Genomic DNA, 21,742 nt, shown 5'->3' with positions numbered 1-21,742 from the left:
CTCCCTGCTGCTATCTCTATTTCCTCTGCTCTAAAACCCTCCCCATGGTCTCTATCAAGAGGAACAAAAGCAATTTCCAACAATCCCACTAGACAAACAGTTCAAAAATGACTCTCCTTGCAGAAAAGCTTGTGGCTGCAGACTGTCGGGCCTGCAAGACATATAACAGTGTGTCGGCTGCCCGCCCAGGGCCTGAGATCAACAGGGGGACTGCGTGGCCAGGGCTTGCCTGTGTCCACTGGCCTGAAGGCAGCAGCAGTTCTGCTCCTCAGCAGCAGGCTCTGTACCCCAAGTCACAGAACCCAGATTCTCTGACCAGCACACACAGCAGCCTGAACAGAGGTGTGTGTGTAAATGTGCCTTTCAGGAACTGTGACGACAGGTGCTCGGGTGTGGCTGAGGTGCTAACAGTCCACCTACTGGCATGGGCACTGTCAGCCTGGCAGGTTTGCCAGGCTGCCCTGGCTAGGCCTCAGCTGCCCCAAGAATTTTAATTCCTATAGCTTACAGCACATTAGAAAAGTGATCCTTCATTGAACCTACAAAGACAAATAAGAAAACTAAATGCCAAATCATTCTTGGGGAAAAAGCAAGAATTAGAAATGGAATTCTAAGCATGAAAACGGAACAAAATGAGGACTACCCGCTCAGCACAGTACTGCTACTCTTAAGTTAGCTGTACTTGATGACTCCCTTAATTCTATGTTAAGCTGAGGGGATTTCATTGCTAAATAGTTTTTAATTATTCTGATTTTTCTTGGGAGGAGATGAAGTGTAGAATTTAGTTAACCACAATCTATATAATTTTGATTGGGAAACTAGTATACAGTGGCACTGAACTAAGAAAAACTGCTCATATAGTAAAAAAAACTCCTTTTCTGTGTGTGAGGTGATCAACTATCTGCACCTATGGAAAAACTGCTGTCAAATTTTTCAGTCCTCAGTTTCAGTTGTAGATAATTTATCCAGACTGTGTGTGTGTGTGTGTATGGTGCTGGGGATCAAGGCCTGGGCCTCATGCATGCTAGGCAAGTACTCTACCACTCAGCCGTGCCCCAAGCCCCTCAGACCACTTAAAACATTCATGTGTGACTTGTTATAGAAGAGCTAAGGTCCAAAGGAAAAGAATGCCATCTGCCTATCTACTACTGGCTATTAATATTCTGATTCCACTGGCTGCCAACAAGATGGTAACTAGGTTTGTGGAGCTGAATTCTAGAGCACGCAGTTACTTTCCCTGGAGTTCTGGTGCTGATGGTCTTGTTTACTATGAAGAGCGTATGCTTTCCTACATGAGGAACACAAATAATTATTCAGTTCTACTTCAAATTCAGCTGCGTGTTAGAATTTAAATCAAGCAGAATGTGTGACCGTTCTTTCGTCCCTCCAAAAATCCATCTTGTCCACATTGAAATTATTGGACAAAACCTTAGAGCTACTGGGAAATCTACTTTGAAAGAGATCAAATTGTAAATCTGCATGCACAGACAACAACATTGTTCAGAGGTGAACGAAATGTTAAAAATGGCAATTCCTATGAGGGGCCGGACCTGGGGCATCTGCGGGGAGTGCAACTGGCTGGTGAAGAGGCACAGATCAGCTCCACCCTCGAAAGCAGAGCCAAGGAAAAAGCACGCACCTTCCGCTGCTCACGAGGAGGGCGCTGTCTGCACTGGAGGAAGCGCGTCCACCATCCACGTCCCCCACAGGTCAGAGGCGGGGAGAGGGGCAGGAGGTGGGGACACAGTCACGCGGGGGAGGGGATGTACAGAGATGACTTGCAATTGTGTTTTGTCTTATCTGACACATTCCATCAAGTAAACTCATCTTTATTGTGTTACTAAAATGAAAGAAATGCTCATCCTGCTGAAATCAGAATCCCTAAAAACTTCCCTTGAAATCTGATTAATATTTAGTGCAGGCTCCTTTTTTGGGGGAAATTGTTTTCTTATCTGCCCTTTTCTGACATTTTGTTTTAAAAAATATACTTAAGAAGCTTTCAGATTTTTTCATTCTGTTACAGGAACTGCTCTGGCTGTATCTCAACCAGGGGCACCTGTAAGCCAAAAATTAAATCTTCGCTAACTTAAAATTACTTCGGGCTCTGAAAACCCTTTTATATGCCAAGATGGTTCCCATAGCAGACAGCCCTGTGTTGTTTGTTTTGTGTGAAAGTGAATGATAAAAGATCCATGAAATCGACACAGAAAGCCAGAACAGCAGAAAGAGCCGAGGGCTCTCCATCATCGAGCTTCTCCCCTCCGCGGACTGGGGGAACAATGGGGGCCACACATCCCACTGCAGATCTAACACAGCTGTGCATTTCATTAGATGAAGAGCATTAGTGACACAAGTAAATAATTAACTTATTCTGGTCCGCTGACTGTGCTTATGAGACCAGTCATAGCTGACAGATTTTAATACAAGTTAACACAAAGAGCCCATAATGAGCTTAGAAGTTAAAACAAAATATTTAGACAGAATTTGATGATCTCGAATCTCAAATGAGACAGATGATTTTTAAAAGTTTGCGTTTTACTGAATTCATTAGGGATAAAAAGAGAGCTCTCAATCTTAGAACCAGACTTTTCTTTTCTTCTTTTGAAAGGTATTTCTCAGTTTCAGCGTATTTGAATCCTTAATTAAAGTGCGAAGGTTTCTTTTCTTATTTTCCAATGAAAAATTAAAACCGTGTTTTCCCCAGGGACCGAGGCACAAAACCCATTCTAGTACTAAGAACTCTTAAAAGTTATGGTCACTTTCCCTTGACGCTGGCTTTACAATGTAAATGATATGCAGGATGTTTCAGTGTGTTAACCTCCCGGGTCCCTGAAGAGAGGATGGGCTACAAATAAACCATATCTAATGGGAGCTGTTGGGAAACAATTACCAATTCATACCTTAAATGCTTACACAGCATTTCAGATTTTAAAATAAAATTTCATCGCCTGGTTCACGGTGGTGCCTGAACCCCATTGTTTATAGCACAACCTCCTGGCAGTGAAATGCAAATACACCAGTTTAAACAAGTCCAGAAACATTTAATGCAGTCGCTGGGGCCAAGCAGGAACCAGCCGACAGCCTGTACACAGGGCTTTGGACAAACGTGAATAGACAAGAAGGAGCGTCAAGTCTTAGAAACAGGGAAACTATCACCCCAGCCATGAAGATCTTCATTTCAAGTTGTAAGGTGGGGGGCGCGGGGAGCCCAAGGAGGCTTCAAGTGGGTGCTAACTCAGGAGGCCGCAGGCTCAGTGCGGCTTTGGGCCCAAGACACCGCAGGCTCCTGGACCGTCCAGCCTGCGCTGCTGATGCCACGCCTTGCAGAGCAACCCAGAGAGGCGGGAAGGATAGTGTTCCCCATTCAAAGTCCTTATGGATCACGCAATTTTCTGGAAAGTATCTCTCATTATAAAAGTTACTCATCTACTTAAGGCACTCTGGCTTTCCAAAAATACTGGTTTTAGTGTGCGGGTCTGATACTAGATTTCCTTCATCTGGACAGGAAAAAGGGAGGGGAAGAGACACAGTGAGACAGGAGCGTGAACAGTAACTGTGGAAGCCAACTGTGACACCACCTTTAACTCGAGAGCTGCTCCCACGCGGCGTCAGTGTCGGGGGAGCTGCCTGAAAACGGTCCGCTACGTGGTGGTCAGTGAGCCACGACAGCACGAGCAGGGCCCAGCGCTGCAAGGCTGGGGGACAGGAGGGGTGCGGGGCCGCAGCTCGCCACGGTCAGAGGCAGCCTCTGCGCAGTAACCCAGAGATCCCAGAAACCACTGCGTTTATGCGGCTCTGCCGGCCACATCCGGATGCTCCAAGTGACTCGAGGTGCTAACTGGAGTCTGACTCACCTGCTTTTGCTTCGGCAGAGACTGAACTTAGACGAGGCCGCTTACTGCACACAGCTTGCCACCCCGCTGGAAGGGTGAAGCGGTGCTGACGTCTCTCCATAATCACGGTGTGAGGAGGGCGGCTGCCTAGCGAAGGACAGGCCCTATAGGAAGCTGCTGCTACAAGGCTCTACGGTGGGGAAGTGCCACCCACAGTTATCAGTCCTCAGAGCCCAGGCTACCAGGCCAGTGTGGGGTGGGCCAGCAAGGAGTCAGGTGACCTGTACTCAGCTCTCAGGTTCAACAGGCATTTCACTACCATGTGTGCATCGGGGGAGCAGTGGCAGAGCCTCAGTAGTTTGGTCTTCATAGTGGGAATAATTAGCACCTCCCTTACAATGCCTGAGAAGTACTTAGAGAAAGATGAAGGATTATTATTAAAGAAGAACCCTAATTACCCTCAGCAGGAAGTGCACTAGCTAACACAGGAGACGACCTTCGAGCAGACGGCCAGGAGCAGGTGCACTAACCTTGGCCAGAGAGGCCCCAGAGCAGTGCGCTCCTCTCCTCCTGCCTTGCCTCCTGCACCAGGCTGTCTGGGTCTTTGGCAGGTCAGGGCACCGTCTCCTGATCGCTGTAGGGCTCTGGAGGCCGCGCCTGCAGCCCTCTAGCAGGAAACAGCTTGCTGCTGAGGAGCCAGCATCACCGAGCCGCCACAGCGACCGGGGCGCTTTCAAGCGTGTCCCTAGGAAGAGATGCTGTGTTTTGGACAGATGCATCGCTGTGGACCGTAACACATTCAGAAATGTAAATTCCTAAATCGAAACCTGAAGGTGAGCACAGGCGGTGACTCCCTTCTTCCCTTTGTCCCTTTCCATTCATCGAATTAACCTTCTTTTATTTTTCACACTACCACCTTAAACAATCCTGAGGGGAGGGGTGGACAAAAAGTGTTGAATCATACTAGCTTTGTTCTGCTGTTGAATCACTTCCAGATCTATCACATCATTGCCATATCCCGGTTGACACAATTTTAATTTGGGTCTTCCTTACATGTTAACAGATAAATAATGCATAAGAAAACTTGATTAGCTTTCTTATTAAAACATCACTCTAAATGAGAGGAGGTGCTACAAGACAATGCAGTTTTTACACGGCTTTCCCATGAGCAGTTGAATGGTTTGATGTGATAAATTTGCATAGTCTGAAGCATACAAAGGGCTGATTAATTGAAACCCTTACAATGCTTCTGGAAACAGCTATTGTAAAACAATAACCATAGGAACTTTACAAAATACACACAGCTAAATATGTCAAGAGCTTAATAAAATGTGCTGGGGCTACACTATTTGGAAACAGAATTGGAGATTTTTATTCTGGGCCATAAAACACTAAATACCCTAATTTCAAAGCTTTAGTTGGATATTTACTGAAAGGTCAGAGGGTTACAGGCTAGCTACCAAGGACCACATTTTGCTCTTAAAAAGCAAATTAAATAAAACATTCTTACAATAAGGTGTCTGTGTGGGCAGAATGATCTTGATTGCTAATATGAAAGAGTTGTGGAATTTCTTTTCGGGCCCAAATTCTGAGGGCTTCTTGGCCACCACACACCTTATCTCAGGCTCACACCGCTAGCCCTGTCTGCCCCCTCGGCCCTCCCACTTAGAAACTTCCATTCAGGCAGGATCAAGCAAAGCAGGGAGCAAAGACACCAGACTGTTTGAAGCTCCGGTCTCGCAGAGAGGATTTTAGACAGTCTCAAGTGCTACATGAGTACAAGGTGTTATGATTACTTTAAATCAAAATCTTTTCACTCTTTCAATTTTGGAAAACAATATAGAAAAAACAAATAATAAATGAAAGTCTGGCAAAACTAGTTTTAAACCAGGCCTTGTTTAACAAATAAGCTTCCCTCTTAGCTTTTCTGGCACCCATGAATAAATATTTTCTTACTTCCCACAGCCTCTTTACAGCTACTATATAAGGGTTCTTTAATGTGCTGGAAAGTCGGGCTGGGTTTTCATCTAGGAAACATTCAGTCCAATAGGAATGGATTAATTTAGCAGGTTGCTTAATTACTTTTATTAATGCAAGATGGAGGCAAATGACCTCCATCGTTTTGGGGACTTTCGGGGACATCAGGGGGTCAAACTGAATCCTCAAACAATTTTATCTGTATGTGTGTGATTCTTATTGGTCAAAGACAGACAGATACACAGAACTACTAAGTGCAAAAGCACTAAGACTAGATTTCTGTTTCAAACAAAGGCTGACTTGGGTCCATGTCAGCTGGCTGTCTGGGCCGGGAGGGACTGGGAGACACAGGAGAAGCGAGCCCGGCCATTATCTCAGATGTGTAGTTATTAAGAAGCTTCTGTTTGCCTGGACAAACACTCTTGCTCAAATACAGTTTCTCCTCTTCTCCGGAATACTATTTGGTGTTGCTGCCCATTCTGTGATCTACAGGACCTTTGTTGGAGGTGCTAATCCTTTTTCACATGAGAGACCGAGAAATGTTCTTTCAGGGAGTGATATATTGCTTTTTTTCTCTCTTCACATCAAAGGAGTCTACTTTTTCCTCCCTTGTGAATGCAGCAAAGTCAGGGGAAATTTAGAAATATAATAATTTGGTTTGCTTCAACACTGATATGAAACAATACGGGAATTCTTTAGACTGACATAACTTTTGCTAAAGAATTAAAAAACAAAAAACCAAATCAAACAAAAGGGTGTACAAAATCTTCCAATAAATGTACTAACCACCAGACAGACCAAAGCTCAAGATAAACAGATTTGACCCTGATGAATTCCGTCTATGTAAAATTGACAACAAGTGAAAGCGGCTTACTTATACAAGTGATTTCTATTTCAGTAAGAAATCTAGCTCCAAACATTATCCCAACCAACCAGCATACCAGGCGATGTCTATGTATCTTCACCCTACCTGTAAAGCTGAGCACAAAGAATCTGAGGCAAAAGACACGACACTCCAGACCCACATGCTGCTCCCTCCCTCTGCAGTGTCACCGGGAACCATGCACACGGATCAAGGCTTCACTCCAACTACCTAAAGGTCTAGAAGGCTGGGAAAGGACAAGACGACTTTAGGGTTGCCATAGCCCGCCCCAGGTGAGCCACAAACCAAGTCGAGCCAGACCCTCTTCCTTTGTAAACACACGCACAAACACATCCACAGCTTCAGCCATCCGCTATCCTGCGCACCACTATGCGGTGACCCGCTCTCGAGACCCCTAGTCAAAGGCTCAGCTCTTCAGGAACTGTGGACTCACTGCCACAAGCCGAGATACGTGACGGACCTCGCAGACCCGGGCCATGCTCCAGACTCTCCTTGTCCTCAGGGTGATCGGAGCCCCGGTGGAAAGGTATGCTGGAGCGAGTCTGGCTAGCTCCTCACCCTGGGGTGGCCTCTATCCTTCCTCCTTCCTCGCTGCCCCCCTCCACTTTTGAGGGTCCAGTGTGCTGCTTCTTAGGCCTGCCCCACTGTCCCAGCTGCTGGCGGACACCGCACTTCTGCAGTGGCCATCCTAGCCGTCGCTCTCGGCCCTGCTTGCCACACACTGCTGCTGTGGACTTGGGCTCCTCGGGGTGGGTTCTCTTGTCCGTTTACCCACTCGGCTGTGCTCGCCAGCCTGCTGCACGAGCACCTGCATCACGTACAGCGCGGAACTACTGCTCTTCAGCATCCTCTCTCACTGGTTGCATTTAGCTACTAATTATCCTGCTACCTTTGAAGTGATCAGGCTTGAGCCGGATAGACACTTGTGTTCTGCGAAACTAAATTTTTCAAGTCTCCTCTAATTGTGAGAGGGTATCTGAAGAGGCATTAGGCACAGAAATACAATCGATACATTATGCATGGACAAAAGGAATCCTTAACAACATCTTTGTTAAGGAAGACCTTAAGCAAAGAGAATCAGAAGATCTGTAGGAACACGCTACCCTCCCAACACTGAGAATGACAGTATCATTCCAAATGGAGGGAGAAGGAATGTACAGAAAGAAGCACTAATTCAAAAGAATCTTTAACTTGTTCATAGAGAAGACACACGTGTCAACCTGCAGTTGGTACTATGAAAGGAGAAAGAATATTTCTACCCAATTCTACATTTTAAGAGTGAAGGTTAAGTTCAGTTGCTCACTGGTCTTACTCTTATGTGAGCGGACCAAAGCAGAAACACGAGGAAGAACCCTGGTTTGACACATTTGAGGTGGGAACTCACAACACAGAGATCGTGGTCAGCTCATCTGGTGACCATCACCAGCACGGAACTAACGCTGTGGACCGCGTTCTCCATGTCACTCACCCACAACCAAGGCCCTGCTCCAGCCCTCCCTAAGGGTTAGGCTGATCAGACACCTGCACGGAGGGCCCAGGGAAGCCCTCAGCACAGTCCCCAGCACTTCCGTCAGGCACCTGCCTCCTCTAGCCAGGAGGATCAGGAGAATGGCGAAGCTGAGGGCTCAGAATTCACCTTCTGTATTTGTTTATATTCTTGATAGACAGCGAATTTAACCAAGGCTACTAAAGCTAAGCAGAGGATGGATGAAAGGGGGCAGAAATGCACGGCAATATGGTGCCCCAGAGGCAGAGCGGCAACAGGTCTCTGAAGAGAAAGAAGCCCCCTCAGTGAGGGTGAATGGAACGGGCAGCGTGCTCAGAATCAAACGCCTGGAGTCCAGTCCTGGCTCTGCCACACCAATCTGTGTCTGGCAAGCTACCCTCCTCTCTGAGCCTTGATCTCCTCACACCAGACAGTAGGAGTAACAACAGTGGCTGCGAATAAACCGCAGGCAAGTGATCCCCAAACTGCATCTCCGGCCCCAGCCCCACCCTGGACCCCTAGACTCCATCTAGGACGTGCCATTCTCTTTGGCCAGTGAGAGTACAAGCCCCACAAAGGCTGGAACTTTTCTCACAGGGCCTAGAACAGTCCAGACACTCAGAAGTTGTATTTAATAAATATCCGCATAAGTAAATGTTGTACAAGCCGTGTCAGATCCCTGAGTTTCTCTTTTTTTATCCCTACTGCCGGGAAATGCCCCTTCACCCTCAACCCCTACCTGAGACGGGTTCCTAGTGACCCAGATCCAAGGGTAGCAAGCACAGTAGAGGGCAGAGTGGGGTACAGCCTGACACAGAGAAGTTAGGTACAGTCTGTGTGCTACGCAGCGGGCTTCAGACCCCTGCCCTTGCCTGGCTCCCCGAGATGAGCTGACAAACCGGCTCTGCCTCCACCTCCGTTCACAGCCCAACACCAGGCAGGAGTTAGGAAGACCCTACTCTCCAGTCTTCCAGCTGGACACTGCCTGGCACCAGCAATCCAGTGGCTCTCCGTCTGAGCACCCTACAGTGACATTCTTGTGGCTCTGTCCCCAGACGCAGTGCTTCCAGATGTCTGACACGGTTCAAGAGTGTACCAGGCATTAGAGCCTAAGACAAATCAACAAACCGGATACTCTGAAAACTACTAACAAGGAGAAAACTGATTGAGATGTGGAAGTAAAATCAGGAACAAGACAAAAAAAAAAAAACTAAAAAACAAAAGTATGTTGCTATAAAAAGAAAATAAATTTATATTTTAAATTAGAAATTAACAGTATAAGTTTAAAAAAATCCAGAACATAAAGTTGATCAAATCTCCCAGGAAAAAAAAGACTGAAATGGACGATGTGTGAAAAAAGGTTAGAATACCGTATTATCCCTCCAGAAGAGCCATGCAATACCTGACCAACAGGAAATCCAGAGAGGCTCCGGAGAGTGTAGAGAGGAGGTCACTGCGAGACAATGGGGAAGGAAACAGCATAGGACTGAAGGACTGAACTGTCAGAATCAGAGGGTGCTCGCCTTCCCAGCACAAGGAATGGAAAGGGGCCATGAAATCTTAGGATTCCAGGAAGAAAGTAGTACAGGCTTCGGGAGAAAGGGGATGGGATGAAGAGCGAGAGTGAAACCACATGTATGCACACAAGTGCATGCGTGCACGCGTGCCAGGAAACGGGTCACCGCTCCACATGCTGGGGTCCCAAGCCCAGTACACGTAGGCCTGCGACTTCACATGGTGACAGGACCTTCTGGAAAGCGACCACGGTTAGTGAATGCCTTGGGGATGAGCCCTGATCCGGCACGTGGCATCCACTGAGGAAGACAGACAGACACCAGGGAAGTGTGCACAGACAGAAGGCCATGTGCAGACCCAGGGAGAAGGTGGCCACCTGCAGACAGTGGAGTGGGACCTCAGGAGACGCAGACCTGGCTGTCACCTTGCTCTGGGCCTGCGGCTCCGGGAGTGAGGAAGCAGCTGCCCTTGGACGAGGCAGCCGCCATCTGTGGCGCTGTTACGGCAGCCTTAGCAGCCACAGAGTGCTCAGCAGCCTCTCTGGGAAGCACACAAGAGAGTAAGGCTGCTCACAGCTGCTCTCCACCCCACACAGCACCCTAAGTTCTGGGCTGTGGGACCCATCTGTGGGCGCCTGGGCGGTCACTTCCAGACACACTGCAGGAGCTCTCACAGAACCACCACCCCGTGTCGCCCGTGTGGAGCAGTGGCAGCCGGGCTCCCCAGGGGGATCTCACAGTGCGTGGGGCTGGGGCCCCCACCCTGTGGATCAAACAGAAAACAGTCCTGGGAGGCCACTGGAGGTATGGAGCAATGGCAGTAGTAATGAGATGAAGCAAACAGACAGACAAAACACCTCCTCCTAAAAAACCCAAAAGCCAAATCTAGAAAAATTATGACCTTTGGGAAAAAAAAAAAAGAAAATTATATCACAAAGGAAACACACTAATATAATCACTTAGCTTGGGGTAGACACTATTTGTACAGTCAAAATAATGTAATCTAAATAATGAATGGGCCCCAAATTGCAGAGGGAGTGGGGGAGAGAGAGAAAAGTGCAGGGCCTTGCAGCCTTCGTAACAGGAAATCGATAGGTGACACCTAGAATGAATGAATGAATGAATGAATGCTTATCTGTTTAAGAATACTTAGAAATATGAAGGCACGGATGAAAAGAAATTGCTTTGGGAAGAACGAATTGGACAATCCAATTTTTTAGCACAAAGAACCCTTCCTTTCTGAAGTTCTCTTTGATCATTTGAAGTCATGTGCAATTATTATTTGATTAAAATTATGCTGAAAAGAAACACACAGCAGGTCATTCTGAGCCCCATGCCGTCCCCCTGCGGCTCCGCTGCAGCCCGCACTACCTCCTTTCTGTCTGCTCGGCTCCTCCTCCCGAACTCTCACTAAGTCTGATGAAGCTGCTCGAGACGGACTACCGAGGGACCCTGGGCTAATCAGGAGGCTTTTACCCTTGGATTAAAAGCCATCTGGAAAAGGAAACCGAGCCAGACAAACTCCTGAGCACCAGTGAAAGGTCAGCGACCCCGGGAGGACCTCGCAGCTTCATACAGAAACGTGTAAGGCAGAGCCCCCGAGTGAACAGATCCCTAAAATATGCCGTTCCAGGTCACTGTGCGTTAGGAACCACTGCTGTCGGTGAACGTTACCCCCTCGTACTGACAGTCTGAGGGACGCACGCCGACATCTGTCCTACAGGGCTGCGGGGCCTGTGCACGTACGTGTATTAGCACCTGAGTGAAAGCAACCCACCAAGAGCAGAGTCTGCCCCACGCGTCTCCCCAGCATTCGATTCATTTGTGCATTCAGATATCCAGCCATGGCCAACTCCCCTTCAAGGCTGCTATGAGAAACGCTTCCCCAGACCTCATGGAGAACACACAGATCTGCGCTCTGGCCTTCAGAAGCTGACGGAACTAAGACACAGCTAACCAGCACTGGCATGGAGGCCAGTTCCAACTCTGCATGACACCTGGATGCAGCCAAGGACCTGGGGTACTTCAAGCCCCACAGACTGACGCGAGTGGCGCTCTTCTCTTCGGGCAGGCTTCTCCTGAAGCTGCCAGTGCCCGTGTTTGTAACAAGATACCAAGCTGTGCTCCCGCCCAGGGAACGAGTGAAGGAGACACAGCAGACAAGGCTGCAGTTACCAAGAGAGACTCAGGAGCACGTCTCGGAGACATCAAGAACAAGAGGAAAGGTTTGAGGACAGAGCTCATTCTCACTGGCGAGCAGCAGAAAACATGGGAACCTCAGTGTATTTTTAAACAACACTTAGAGGCATTAGGAGCTGTGTGAATTAGAGCTGTCACCTTTATATGAGCAGATGGAACAAATTCTTCCTTAAAAAACATAGATAGGCTAAAATAATCCGGTTCTGCCAACTGAACTGAAGATGTTAATGCAACAGTATCAGAGTCTGAAATAGTTTCACTGGCAGAATGACAGCTGCTGGATTCATCTGACCAAACGGAATACCTGACACACTCGCTTGGCAAACGAAGCTACAATCAACAAGAACATGATGTGCAGTTATCGCCACTGCACTAAAAATAAGAAAATATTATGCTCATTTGTAATTTAGAAGCTGTGGTAACAGTTAAGCTTAAGGAGTAGAAGAGCTGCACCTCAAACGCATGTCAAAAGGACACAGCGACTTCTGTGACAGCTGCAGCCCTTTCTAGAGCACTGATGGGAGGCCAGGCCCGACACCAGCTGCTCTGCAAATGGGTAGCTGAAGAGTTAAGGGCTCAGACTCCACAGCCAGCTGCCTGGGCTCAAAAATCAATTCTGCCACAGACGGTGTGGCCCTGAGCACATTATCTATCTCTTGCACCTCTGTTCAACTGCTGTAAGATGGGGTAAGATCAGTACCTACTTCCCAGGGCCCTGTGAGACTTAGAGTCAGCCCATGGGAATGCCAAGGACCCTGCCCACCACAGTGCTGCCCCAGGACAAACTTCCCACTCTTGGACGCTTCAGACACTGGTCGAACAAGACCCTACTGAGGTCAAGTTCATCAAGACGGATCAGAAGCGATGCTTCTCAAAGATAAACACCAACATCAAATTACAAACGGGTGACAAGCGGTCAGTAACCATCACCAAGGAGAGCCTCACAGTGGGCTCAGAGGCCGAGAGGGACACCACGGGGTGGACAATGAGCTGCTCTGGGGTTGGAGGTATGGATTCCAGGAGCACCTCAGTAGCACCTGACGGACTGCTGCACACACGGCCTGAATCTATCTGCTAAAGGAAGGGGCTGGGAATTCTGGTCTTGGAGAGTAACCTCTTATGACACCTGACCCAACGGAACACACCAGTTTGAAAACATACGTGAGAAAAAGGTCAGTGCCACTAGTTTTGAGCAGTCACACACACCTCAGGAGGCACAGGAGAATGTACCTGTGACTACAATTTCGGGCAGAGGATGAAGAGAGGAAGTAGCTCAGAGAAGCAATTCTAGCACAGATTTATAAATGTCAGTAACATACAAACTGGTTGATCTAAGAAGGCAATAATAATTTTGGTAACAATGCCATAATTTTCAAACAGTGATTTTTTTTTTGGAGATGGGGTCTTGCTATGCAGTTCAGGCTGACCTTGAATTCATCATGTAGCTGAGGCTGGCCTCGAACTCACAGTTCCTCTGCCTCAGCCTCCAGAGTGCTGGGATAACAGGCGTGCGCCACCACGCCCAGTGTACACTGATCTTTTAACGGGAGGCGGTTACGGCACATTTCTTACGTATGTGGTTACTTCTTCAGCAGCTTCAGCTCTCACAGCAAGGGGGCCTACCTTTCTGCCCATGACGACTGCTGAACTTGTCCCCGATCTCTGGGCGCCTCGTCTGCCGCAGCAGCATCTTGATGAGGAAAGCATCCTCGGCGTTGGAGGAGATCATCACCTTCTCAATGTACGAGTCGGTCGCCCCTTTGTAACTGACGGGAAGAGAAAGTCACTAAAACCCTGAGTGTGTCACACACATCTATTTCATCCGACCCCAAAATGGGCCAGCACTCCCTTTTCGCACTCTGAAAAAACGACGTACCTTTTACATATTAAATTCACAGTCACACTTTCTCTTGTACAGTCCTGTGACTTAGCAGGAGGAAGGCCTGGCACAGTGTCGTCTTCATAGCAGTCCTGGACTGGGACTCCCACGTCACAGGGGAGGCAGGTGACCCCCAAGGACACGACCAGCTCCGAGCCGTTAATCCCTGGGCAGCACCATCTCCTGCCTAGCTTTCCACATGATGCCCCCAGGGCTTCCCCCAGAGCAGGTGTCACGTGGTCTCCTGAGGGTGAGGCTCACGGGCTCTGCGCACAGGCGTGGAGCGAGGGGGCCTTCCTGCGCCTACGCTCACGCTACCCTCTCCGGAGGAAGGGCGTGGGGTTTCAGTGCCAGGGTGTGAGGCGGGGGAGGCAAGGGCTGACGGTATGAGCCCTGTGGTGCCTGCCCACAGCTCACCCTATCAGGGTGCTGCTCCATTTATTCCAGGAGAAGGAAGCTCCCCTGGGGCCCGGAGGCAGATGATGGAGCCAGGCGATAGCAGCAGCAGCAGCAGCAAGAGCAGGCGGTAGGTCTGGCTGCCAGCAACCACCGCGAGGGACCCAGGAGGAGAAGGTGGCTGGGGGCTGGGTAGGGAGAGGAGCATGATGGCTCTGCATACACCCTGAGCCCACTGTGCAGCAGACACGGGCAGATGTCCCCGAGTCATCAGTGACAAAGAAGGGCAGGGTACGTTCCGCGAGTACATCCAGACCCGGTGCGCAAGGGTGCGGCCAGGACAAGGCCACCCCAGGCCAGGCAGGCAGGAGGTTGGCTGAGGAGGAGCAAGGAGCCTGCCAGGAGGTCAGCAGAGGCCTGCAGGTGGTGCCTCAGGACACACGACAGTCCTATGCCGGGCATTAAGGTATCAGTAAATAAGAGACAACATCTCTGTGTACTAGGCGGGGACTGAAGAGTCCACTGAGTCTGGTGATGCGGCCACCTGGGGTCTCACTTCCCATTAAGTACCTGCTGATTCCAGCCAGGATGGGAGCTGTGCAGGACAGGGACTGCTGTGGCTCTGCTCCCACACCGCCCTGTGCACCTACCACACTCTCCAGATGTCCTGAGTGACACAAGCGCACGGCATGCTGTGTCGACCTCTCAGGAGGCAGGGATGGTGCAGAGGGAAGGCAGCCGGCAGAAGGCAAAGCAGGAGAGATGGAGGTGGCCCGTTCAGGAGCGGCGTGGGAAGGGGAGGGAACGGAGTGCAGCCAGAAAGAAGCCCACAGCTCAAAAAGCTACTCCTTTCCTCTAAGGGTAAGAAGCACTGGAGCGCACTTCCAAGTCTGGGAGGTGGGTGATCAACAGGGAACAGGCTGGACGTGCGGGAGGACAGAAAACGAAGTAACAGAGCAAATGCCCAAAATGGCGGAGGACAGGAAGGACCAGGAGGAGGCAGAGGGGAGTACCCCGCAGCACCACCAGCAATGCTGACTGCTTGTGCTCCGGCGCCCTGAGCCAGGTCTGGACCCTCCGAGGGTGGTGTGTGGCCCCCTCACAGACAAGGTCACAGCACCCTGACTCGGCTGCATTTAGCTCAGTGTGGTGGAGGGCGTGGACCGAGACTACAGAAGTTCAAATCTCCCCTCTGCCACTTGTAGCTGTGCGACCTTGGGAAGTGACCTGACCTCTCCTTGTCCTGACTTCCTCATCTTAACGAGCTGCATGGGATCACAGCACGTGGGATGTCAGCGAGTACGAGAAGTTCTCAAGGAAGCGCCTCAGATCTCCGCAGTCACTGCACCCACACTGCAGCAGGTCTCTGCACACAGACGTGACTCTCTGCCGAAGGCATGGCTTCCATCAGCTGCACCCCCACACAGTCCCTGCACAAGGCGGGCCTCGCCCTCGGATGCTGAGGGTTTCTAATTGCCCTCCTGGACCTGCTGACCTAGCCCACCACCTGCTCCCCAACGGTTCTCACATCACAGTGGTAACTCCCACCGGCTCGTCTCACTAAGTCTCCCATTTTACTGTACTTTAGAGCTGAAAGGACGTCTCAAGACCAACAAGCCAGCACTTTCATTGCATAGAGGAGAAAACAGGGTCACATGAGGTAACACACTGCTGATGCCACACTGTGGCCAGTGTGTTTTAATTTTCTGACACACAAATCTGATCGTATCACTCTCTACAGAATGAATTCCCAGCTCTCCGTATCCCAGCAGCAGCAACCGGCAGCCGGATCCTCCAAAGCCGGCACCCTGATGCCTGTGCCCTGCGTCTCACTGTGCCTTCCACCTGCAGCCCGCCTGTGGGTCCACACCTCATGCGGGCAACAAGGTCTGAGATGGCACAGCTGGGTTGAGGTTCCGCATCGGTCTAAGTACATGACAGTAACAGCGCTCAAAGCGCTATTTCTTGTTCCTCGGCTCGCAGGGCCTCCCGCACGTCTCCCGCCCTCCTGCATGTCTTCCCAGGCACGCCCGTACCTACGTTATGGGCACATCTTTGTACTGTGGCTGCTGGGCCATACTACTTCCTTCCAGCGGGATCTGCGTCACGGTGGGCATGGACTTGTTCACAAGCACTTGTTTGTTTTCCACTTTCTCACCTAAGGAAAGAAAGCATGTTAGACGTGTCCTTATCCTCTGTGTAAAATGCAGAGACTGGGGGGAATACACTACGTGCTCAGACTTGGTCCACAGACTTCAGACACAGGGGAAAGATATGGCGGTCCACACAGTGGGAACTAGAATTCAATAGGTTCATACATGACCTCACAAACCATTTAAGAAAAATTATGGATTAGAACATGGTGTGCATAAAACTAAGAAAGTGATTTAGGAGACGTTAGCAGAAGAAGTGCCGCCTCACTCAAAAGCTATTTCGAATCTCAGGTTGTCAGAACAGGTGTTGATTATGTTTTATCCACAGCCCACTCAGCTCGGCCAAGGAGGAAACCAAAACACTCTGGTTTTGCTGCTCTTCCCACGCTTGCTTTGCATGTCTTCCTGGTAAGCCCAAAGACAGGCTCTGACCGTGCTGAGCCGGAGCCCATCTCCCAAGCCACACGGACGGGCCCTGAGAGAGAGCAACTCTCTGAGAAGCGACGGCTGAGGGGACGGCAATGCAGGCGCTGTGTGCGCTGGGCGTCCAGGTACCAGGCAGAAGGAGCTTGTGCAGATGATGCAGGGTCCACCCAGGGGCGCTCGGCTGGACTCTCCTCAACCTTCTCGCCCTTTTGCCACACTGCTGTCCAGTGACCCTGTCACTGCTCTGGCCTGGCCTCAGCTTGCACCCCTCTCCCTCCCTTGCTCCAGACCCGTGTTCGCCCCACGCCCCTGGCCTCCTTCCTTTCCACTGCACTGGTCTTCTCGCCAGTGACTCAGCTGTCGAGCTCGGGCATCTGGACACACTGTGCAGAGCAGTCCTGCGCCATGGCAGCAGCCAACGCTCCAGTCCTTCAGCGCACTTCCTGGGGAGTCTGCGCTGACCTTCCTCGCTAGATAAATCGTCTTGCCACGAACTGGCTGCCTAGCTACTCACAGGCCCTGGGCTGGCTGCAACTGGCCACGTCTCCTGTGATCCTGGTCAGCGTCAGCCACCCACACCAGCGGGCAGGACCCGTGGGGCAGGGCTGTGGGCTGCACCAAGAAATCCATCAGGATTCGTCACTAATGGAATCACTAATACTTGTTAGGGAAGGTTCTAAAGCTGTCTGCAAGGAAAATGCTTATAAGAAACACTAGTGTGGACAGAGGGACAAGGCTCTATTCACTTCCTTTCCCTTAAAGTGGCTTCTCTGTGACTCAAAGTTAGAACTAGAAAACTGTAATTAGAGTAGGCTATTGCTGGGGCTGGGGATTTAGCTCAGCGGCAAAAGCGCCTGCCTGGCAAGCGCAAGGTCGTGAGTTCGGTTCCCGGTACCGGAGAAAAACCAAAAAAAAAAAAAAAAAAAAAAAAATAGAGTAGGCTATTGCTGTGTAAAAACATAATGTGCAGAAAATCATACTAGAAAGAAATTTGTCAAAAATGACCACACTGGTTGAATCTAAATAGTGTGTTACAGGTTATTTTTTTCCTGTCCCATTTACCGCATGTGCAGAAATGCTGTTGAATAACATTCACAATTCCAAAAAGTACGCATCGAAATTCATCTTTTAAAGCTACTACCTGGAGAACAAATTCCATCTGCATCTAGAATTTCATGTCTCCAGATGGGCTTCCTGGTAGCAGCGTCCAACATGGGCCCCATCACTTTGTCGAAAGTCTGGTTGGTGTACCGCTTCAACGTACATTTTGCGTTTTTATACACGAGGCACCGCCCGAAGCCTACGATGAAACCAAGATGGGTCAGAAGTACCAGAAATACAAGACTGCCAGAAAAGCCATGGATCTCTGCTGTGCGACAATCTACCCCGCCTCGCTCTTGCAAAAAACCAACACTGCTTTACTTCTGGATCATCTAGATTGGCGCAAAACAAACTGATAACCCTAAGCAACGGCGTAGGACTCCTCCCTCCCTACTGCCCACACAAGCTTGAGTCTCCACATGTTCCAGCATGGTGTCCACTTGGATACGTTGGAGGAAGTGGGGAGAGACCTAAGCGTGGCACTGGGCCCCAGGATATTAGAACTGGGGAAGGCCTCACATGCCAGCTGGTGACCCCCTTTCTTTTACAGGCACTGGAGTGAAGTCCAGAGAAAGTAAGCAGCCACCGTCACCCAGGAAGTGGGCAGCAAGATGAGCCCGACACTCGGTGGGTGTCCTTCCGGTGCATAACTTCTGTTCACTTCCCTGGAAAGCTCTTTCTGTAATGGTGACATTTATGAGTGGCCTGCAAAAAGCAAGCAAGCAGGGAAGCAAGCAAAAGAACAGACAAAATGATCATCTCTCCCTAGAGAAGAGACTAAAGAGAAAGCACAACCAGATGACCTTAGTGGGAGAGATAGCATATTTGCCCTCAAGATTACTGTCAGTACGTTTTTAGATTGGATTCATCTAGTGGCTGAGGGAAAAATCCTAAGAACAACATTAACATATTCAAGAGGGGGCCATACTTCATACACCCAGCTTCCAGGCAACGCTGAAACACTGGTGGTACGTGCATGACGGTGCTGTCGGTGGTATGGGGATGGTCACACGTGTTCTGCCAGTGGCTCAAGCCGGTGGGAATGTGTTAAAAACAAGGTGGACATAAGACAATCTTTGGAAGGGGCAGACTCAACCACTGAATCTCCAAAAATAAATAAATCAATGGTAGTTACCTGAAAAGCTGTCATTCTGTTAACACAAACTGCCCTTCTGGGGCTCTGTCTGCGCTTCCTCCTTTACCCCTGGGCGGGGCAGCTCCTGTACACTGTGAACCCCTCCAGTCTCCTCCGGACACACTGAGCATGTCACAGCTCATTTAAATGAAACCATCTTGGGTGAAACGCTGCTGTCGTGAGACGGCCATGCATGCAGCTGTGAACCCTACCCCCAGGAGTCTCCACCTGCAGTGGAGCCCTTCCAGGAAACCCAAAATATGAGTTTAGAAAGTCAATGAGGTACAAGTGGATTTCTAAATAAATCCTGGGTCCTCAGGTAATTTTTTAAATTCGAAGGTGACTGTGGGAAGAATAGATTCCTACAACTGGCTGGGGGTGAGGACACCTGCACGTCTTTGAGTCTGTCCTGGCCGGTCACCATGGCTCTGCATGGACAGAGCACAGCCTCACACACTCGCTCAGGGAGCGTGGGCTTGGGAATATTATAGGATCTGGAAATGTCACAACGCAGCCACTAACTGTAACACACTGGGGTGCAGTGTGCATCTGAACTGCATGAAATCGAGACGTGCCTTCTGCCAAGTGTAAACCCACAGTGTTTTGCAGGTGCAAGCCTAAAAGCAAGGGGACGGTAAACGCGGATGGTCCGAACGTGCTGTGGGGTTTCTGACAGACATCACCAGCCTTCAGATTTCCACATACACGTTACCAGTGAATCAGAAAGGGAAACGTCTAGTTTTAAAGCATGGCTGTTGTCATTTGGAGGAAGAAAAGAGGCATAAATTAAGTGCAGCCAACATTAACACCAATGACACATGGCTAGGAGTGCGATTACGGGTGCCTAGCAACCAGCGGACGGAAGGGAAGGCAGAGTGGGTGTGCGCCAGAGGACGGAGGGACACAGCAAGCCAGGAGAAGTCAGCCCGAGCAGGGGAGGCGGACATGTAGGACACGGGGACCTGCAGAAGCAAACTGTCAGGAAGCGGAGGCGAAGAGCACAAGAACCACAAGCCAGGGCCTGTCTGTGCACGTTCTTAACTTCTGTTATTTCATTAAAAAAGCACCCTGGGTTTTGGTACTAAGGCACACAGTAAGTAGACAGCCTTCCCATCTGGCTGTGGCTACTGCTTTCTCAAACAGGCTTCCTGCTGGATCATTACCGGGTATATTTAAAAAACATTTCACACACTGCAATTCCTACTGGAAAATACACAGATTCTTACGATTTTTTCCTCTTTGAAAGGAACTAAAGATCCTGTAGGAGCACACTCAAATTATCTCAATTTAATAATCAAAACAAACAAGCAAGCAACCAAAAGCCAATACCAAAAGCCAATCACTTGTAACCTAGTGTTCTAATACCAAATGACTTTGACATGAATCACTATGACCTAATTATGCAAAAAGCACTTCTGGTGTTAAGTCAGAGCCTTGGAAACCTCTTACCTCTGTCCAAGGAGGCCTTGTTTAAAACGAGAGCGTCCTCAATGTCGTAGCCACTGTAGCTCATCACAGCAACTGTCGCATTTTGCCCTGCCGGCAACTTCTCGAAGTCTATCAACTCAATGGTTTTCGTCTTAACCATGGGTTTTTGTGGATATGCTAGTAGATACATGAGAGTATCAATTCTGTTTCGCTGGTTGTATCCAATGGTACCTTCATTAATATTGGAGAAAAAAAAAATCAACATTCTATTATTTGAAATAATTATACAGTACTTAATAAACACATTAACTCTGCTAATTTGAATAAGAAAAATCTTCAGGTCAAGCATTGCAAAAGCAAGACCGTGATAATGGTCAATGACTTTTTACAGTAATTTTTCTAATACAGTTTGTAAAATTATACTTGAGGTTTACTCATGTAAATCATTTCAACATTTTGGATTTACAGACTTGATCCTGCTTGAGGGACTCTGGTGCTTCCGAGGTACCTTCTTGAGTCCACAGCCCGTGCCTGACTGCTACACTCCAGGCTGCTTCTGGCTGCCAGTGAAAGGGGACGGGGCTCTGCAGTCATCACAATCAGGGGCTTAGGCATGGACAGACAGTTCATAAAGAGCCAGCAAGGCAAAAGAGGAGGTGGGAACAGAACGAGGAGGAGGCAATCGAGGGAAAGGTAAGAAGTTTATTCTTTTACTGAGCAGTTTCTGGTATTAAACATTTACTCAGTACCAAACATACGATAAACAGGGACAGCAAGGGCCCTTCCCATAAGGCAGTGATGGCAAACCTTGGACAACTTTCAACCATACAAACAGCCGGCTGCCGCCTGAGTGCCGCAGGTCCACACCACTGCCCTACGGAATCCAGAAAGAGCCTAGTTGGGATGGTCTATTCTGCCTGACTGGTCCTGGGAAGGTACTCCTGGCTCACTGTCCACTGGGAACAAAACACGCAGGGAGTCGTGGCTTGCTGTAACAAAGGTTCCTCAGTCTCTTGGGCTTGCAGACACATAACTGATCCTACAGACCTAAGAACGGGGAAGCTCAGGCTGGCCCTGGTGCTGAGGCTGTGTGGGCCACTGAGCCCCTTTAACGTCTCCTAAGTGTTTCTTTTTCCCCTTGAATGGCTGAGGAGAGGAGCTGGTGCGAGGAAGAGCAGGGAGCTGTGTCTCTCTAGCACAATTCTCTTAGTGATGCCCACACCCAAACACCGAGGGATCCGCATGCCACCTCGTGGAGGTTCGCCTAGGTGAACAGATACCAACACTCCAGACTTATGTTCTTTAACTTCTCCACACTCTTATCATTAAGTC

At 49.3% G+C, this 21,742-nt stretch overlaps 1 protein-coding gene across 2 annotated transcripts in view; it reads right to left on the bottom strand.

The window, feature by feature from the left end:
* The window catches only part of Polr3b (polymerase (RNA) III (DNA directed) polypeptide B), a 98,157-nt gene that overhangs the window by 9,881 nt on the left and 66,534 nt on the right, over nucleotides 1–21,742 (bottom strand). For both annotated transcript variants that reach the window (XM_013519054.1, XM_005374620.2), the window contains exons 20-23: nucleotides 20,432–20,641; nucleotides 17,888–18,046; nucleotides 16,208–16,325; nucleotides 13,516–13,658 (exon numbers count right to left, since the gene is read on the bottom strand). In XM_013519054.1, coding sequence (XP_013374508.1) covers nucleotides 13,516–13,658; nucleotides 16,208–16,325; nucleotides 17,888–18,046; nucleotides 20,432–20,641 — 630 coding nt within the window. The remainder of the gene's footprint in view (nucleotides 1–13,515; nucleotides 13,659–16,207; nucleotides 16,326–17,887; nucleotides 18,047–20,431; nucleotides 20,642–21,742) is intronic.

Source organism: Chinchilla lanigera, unplaced genomic scaffold (genome assembly GCF_000276665.1).
Source record: "Chinchilla lanigera isolate Chin_1 unplaced genomic scaffold, ChiLan1.0 scaffold00004, whole genome shotgun sequence".
Lineage (NCBI taxonomy): Eukaryota > Metazoa > Chordata > Mammalia > Rodentia > Chinchillidae > Chinchilla > Chinchilla lanigera.
Note: the sequence above shows the minus strand (reverse complement) of the source record. Positions and strands in the feature narration are given on the sequence as shown.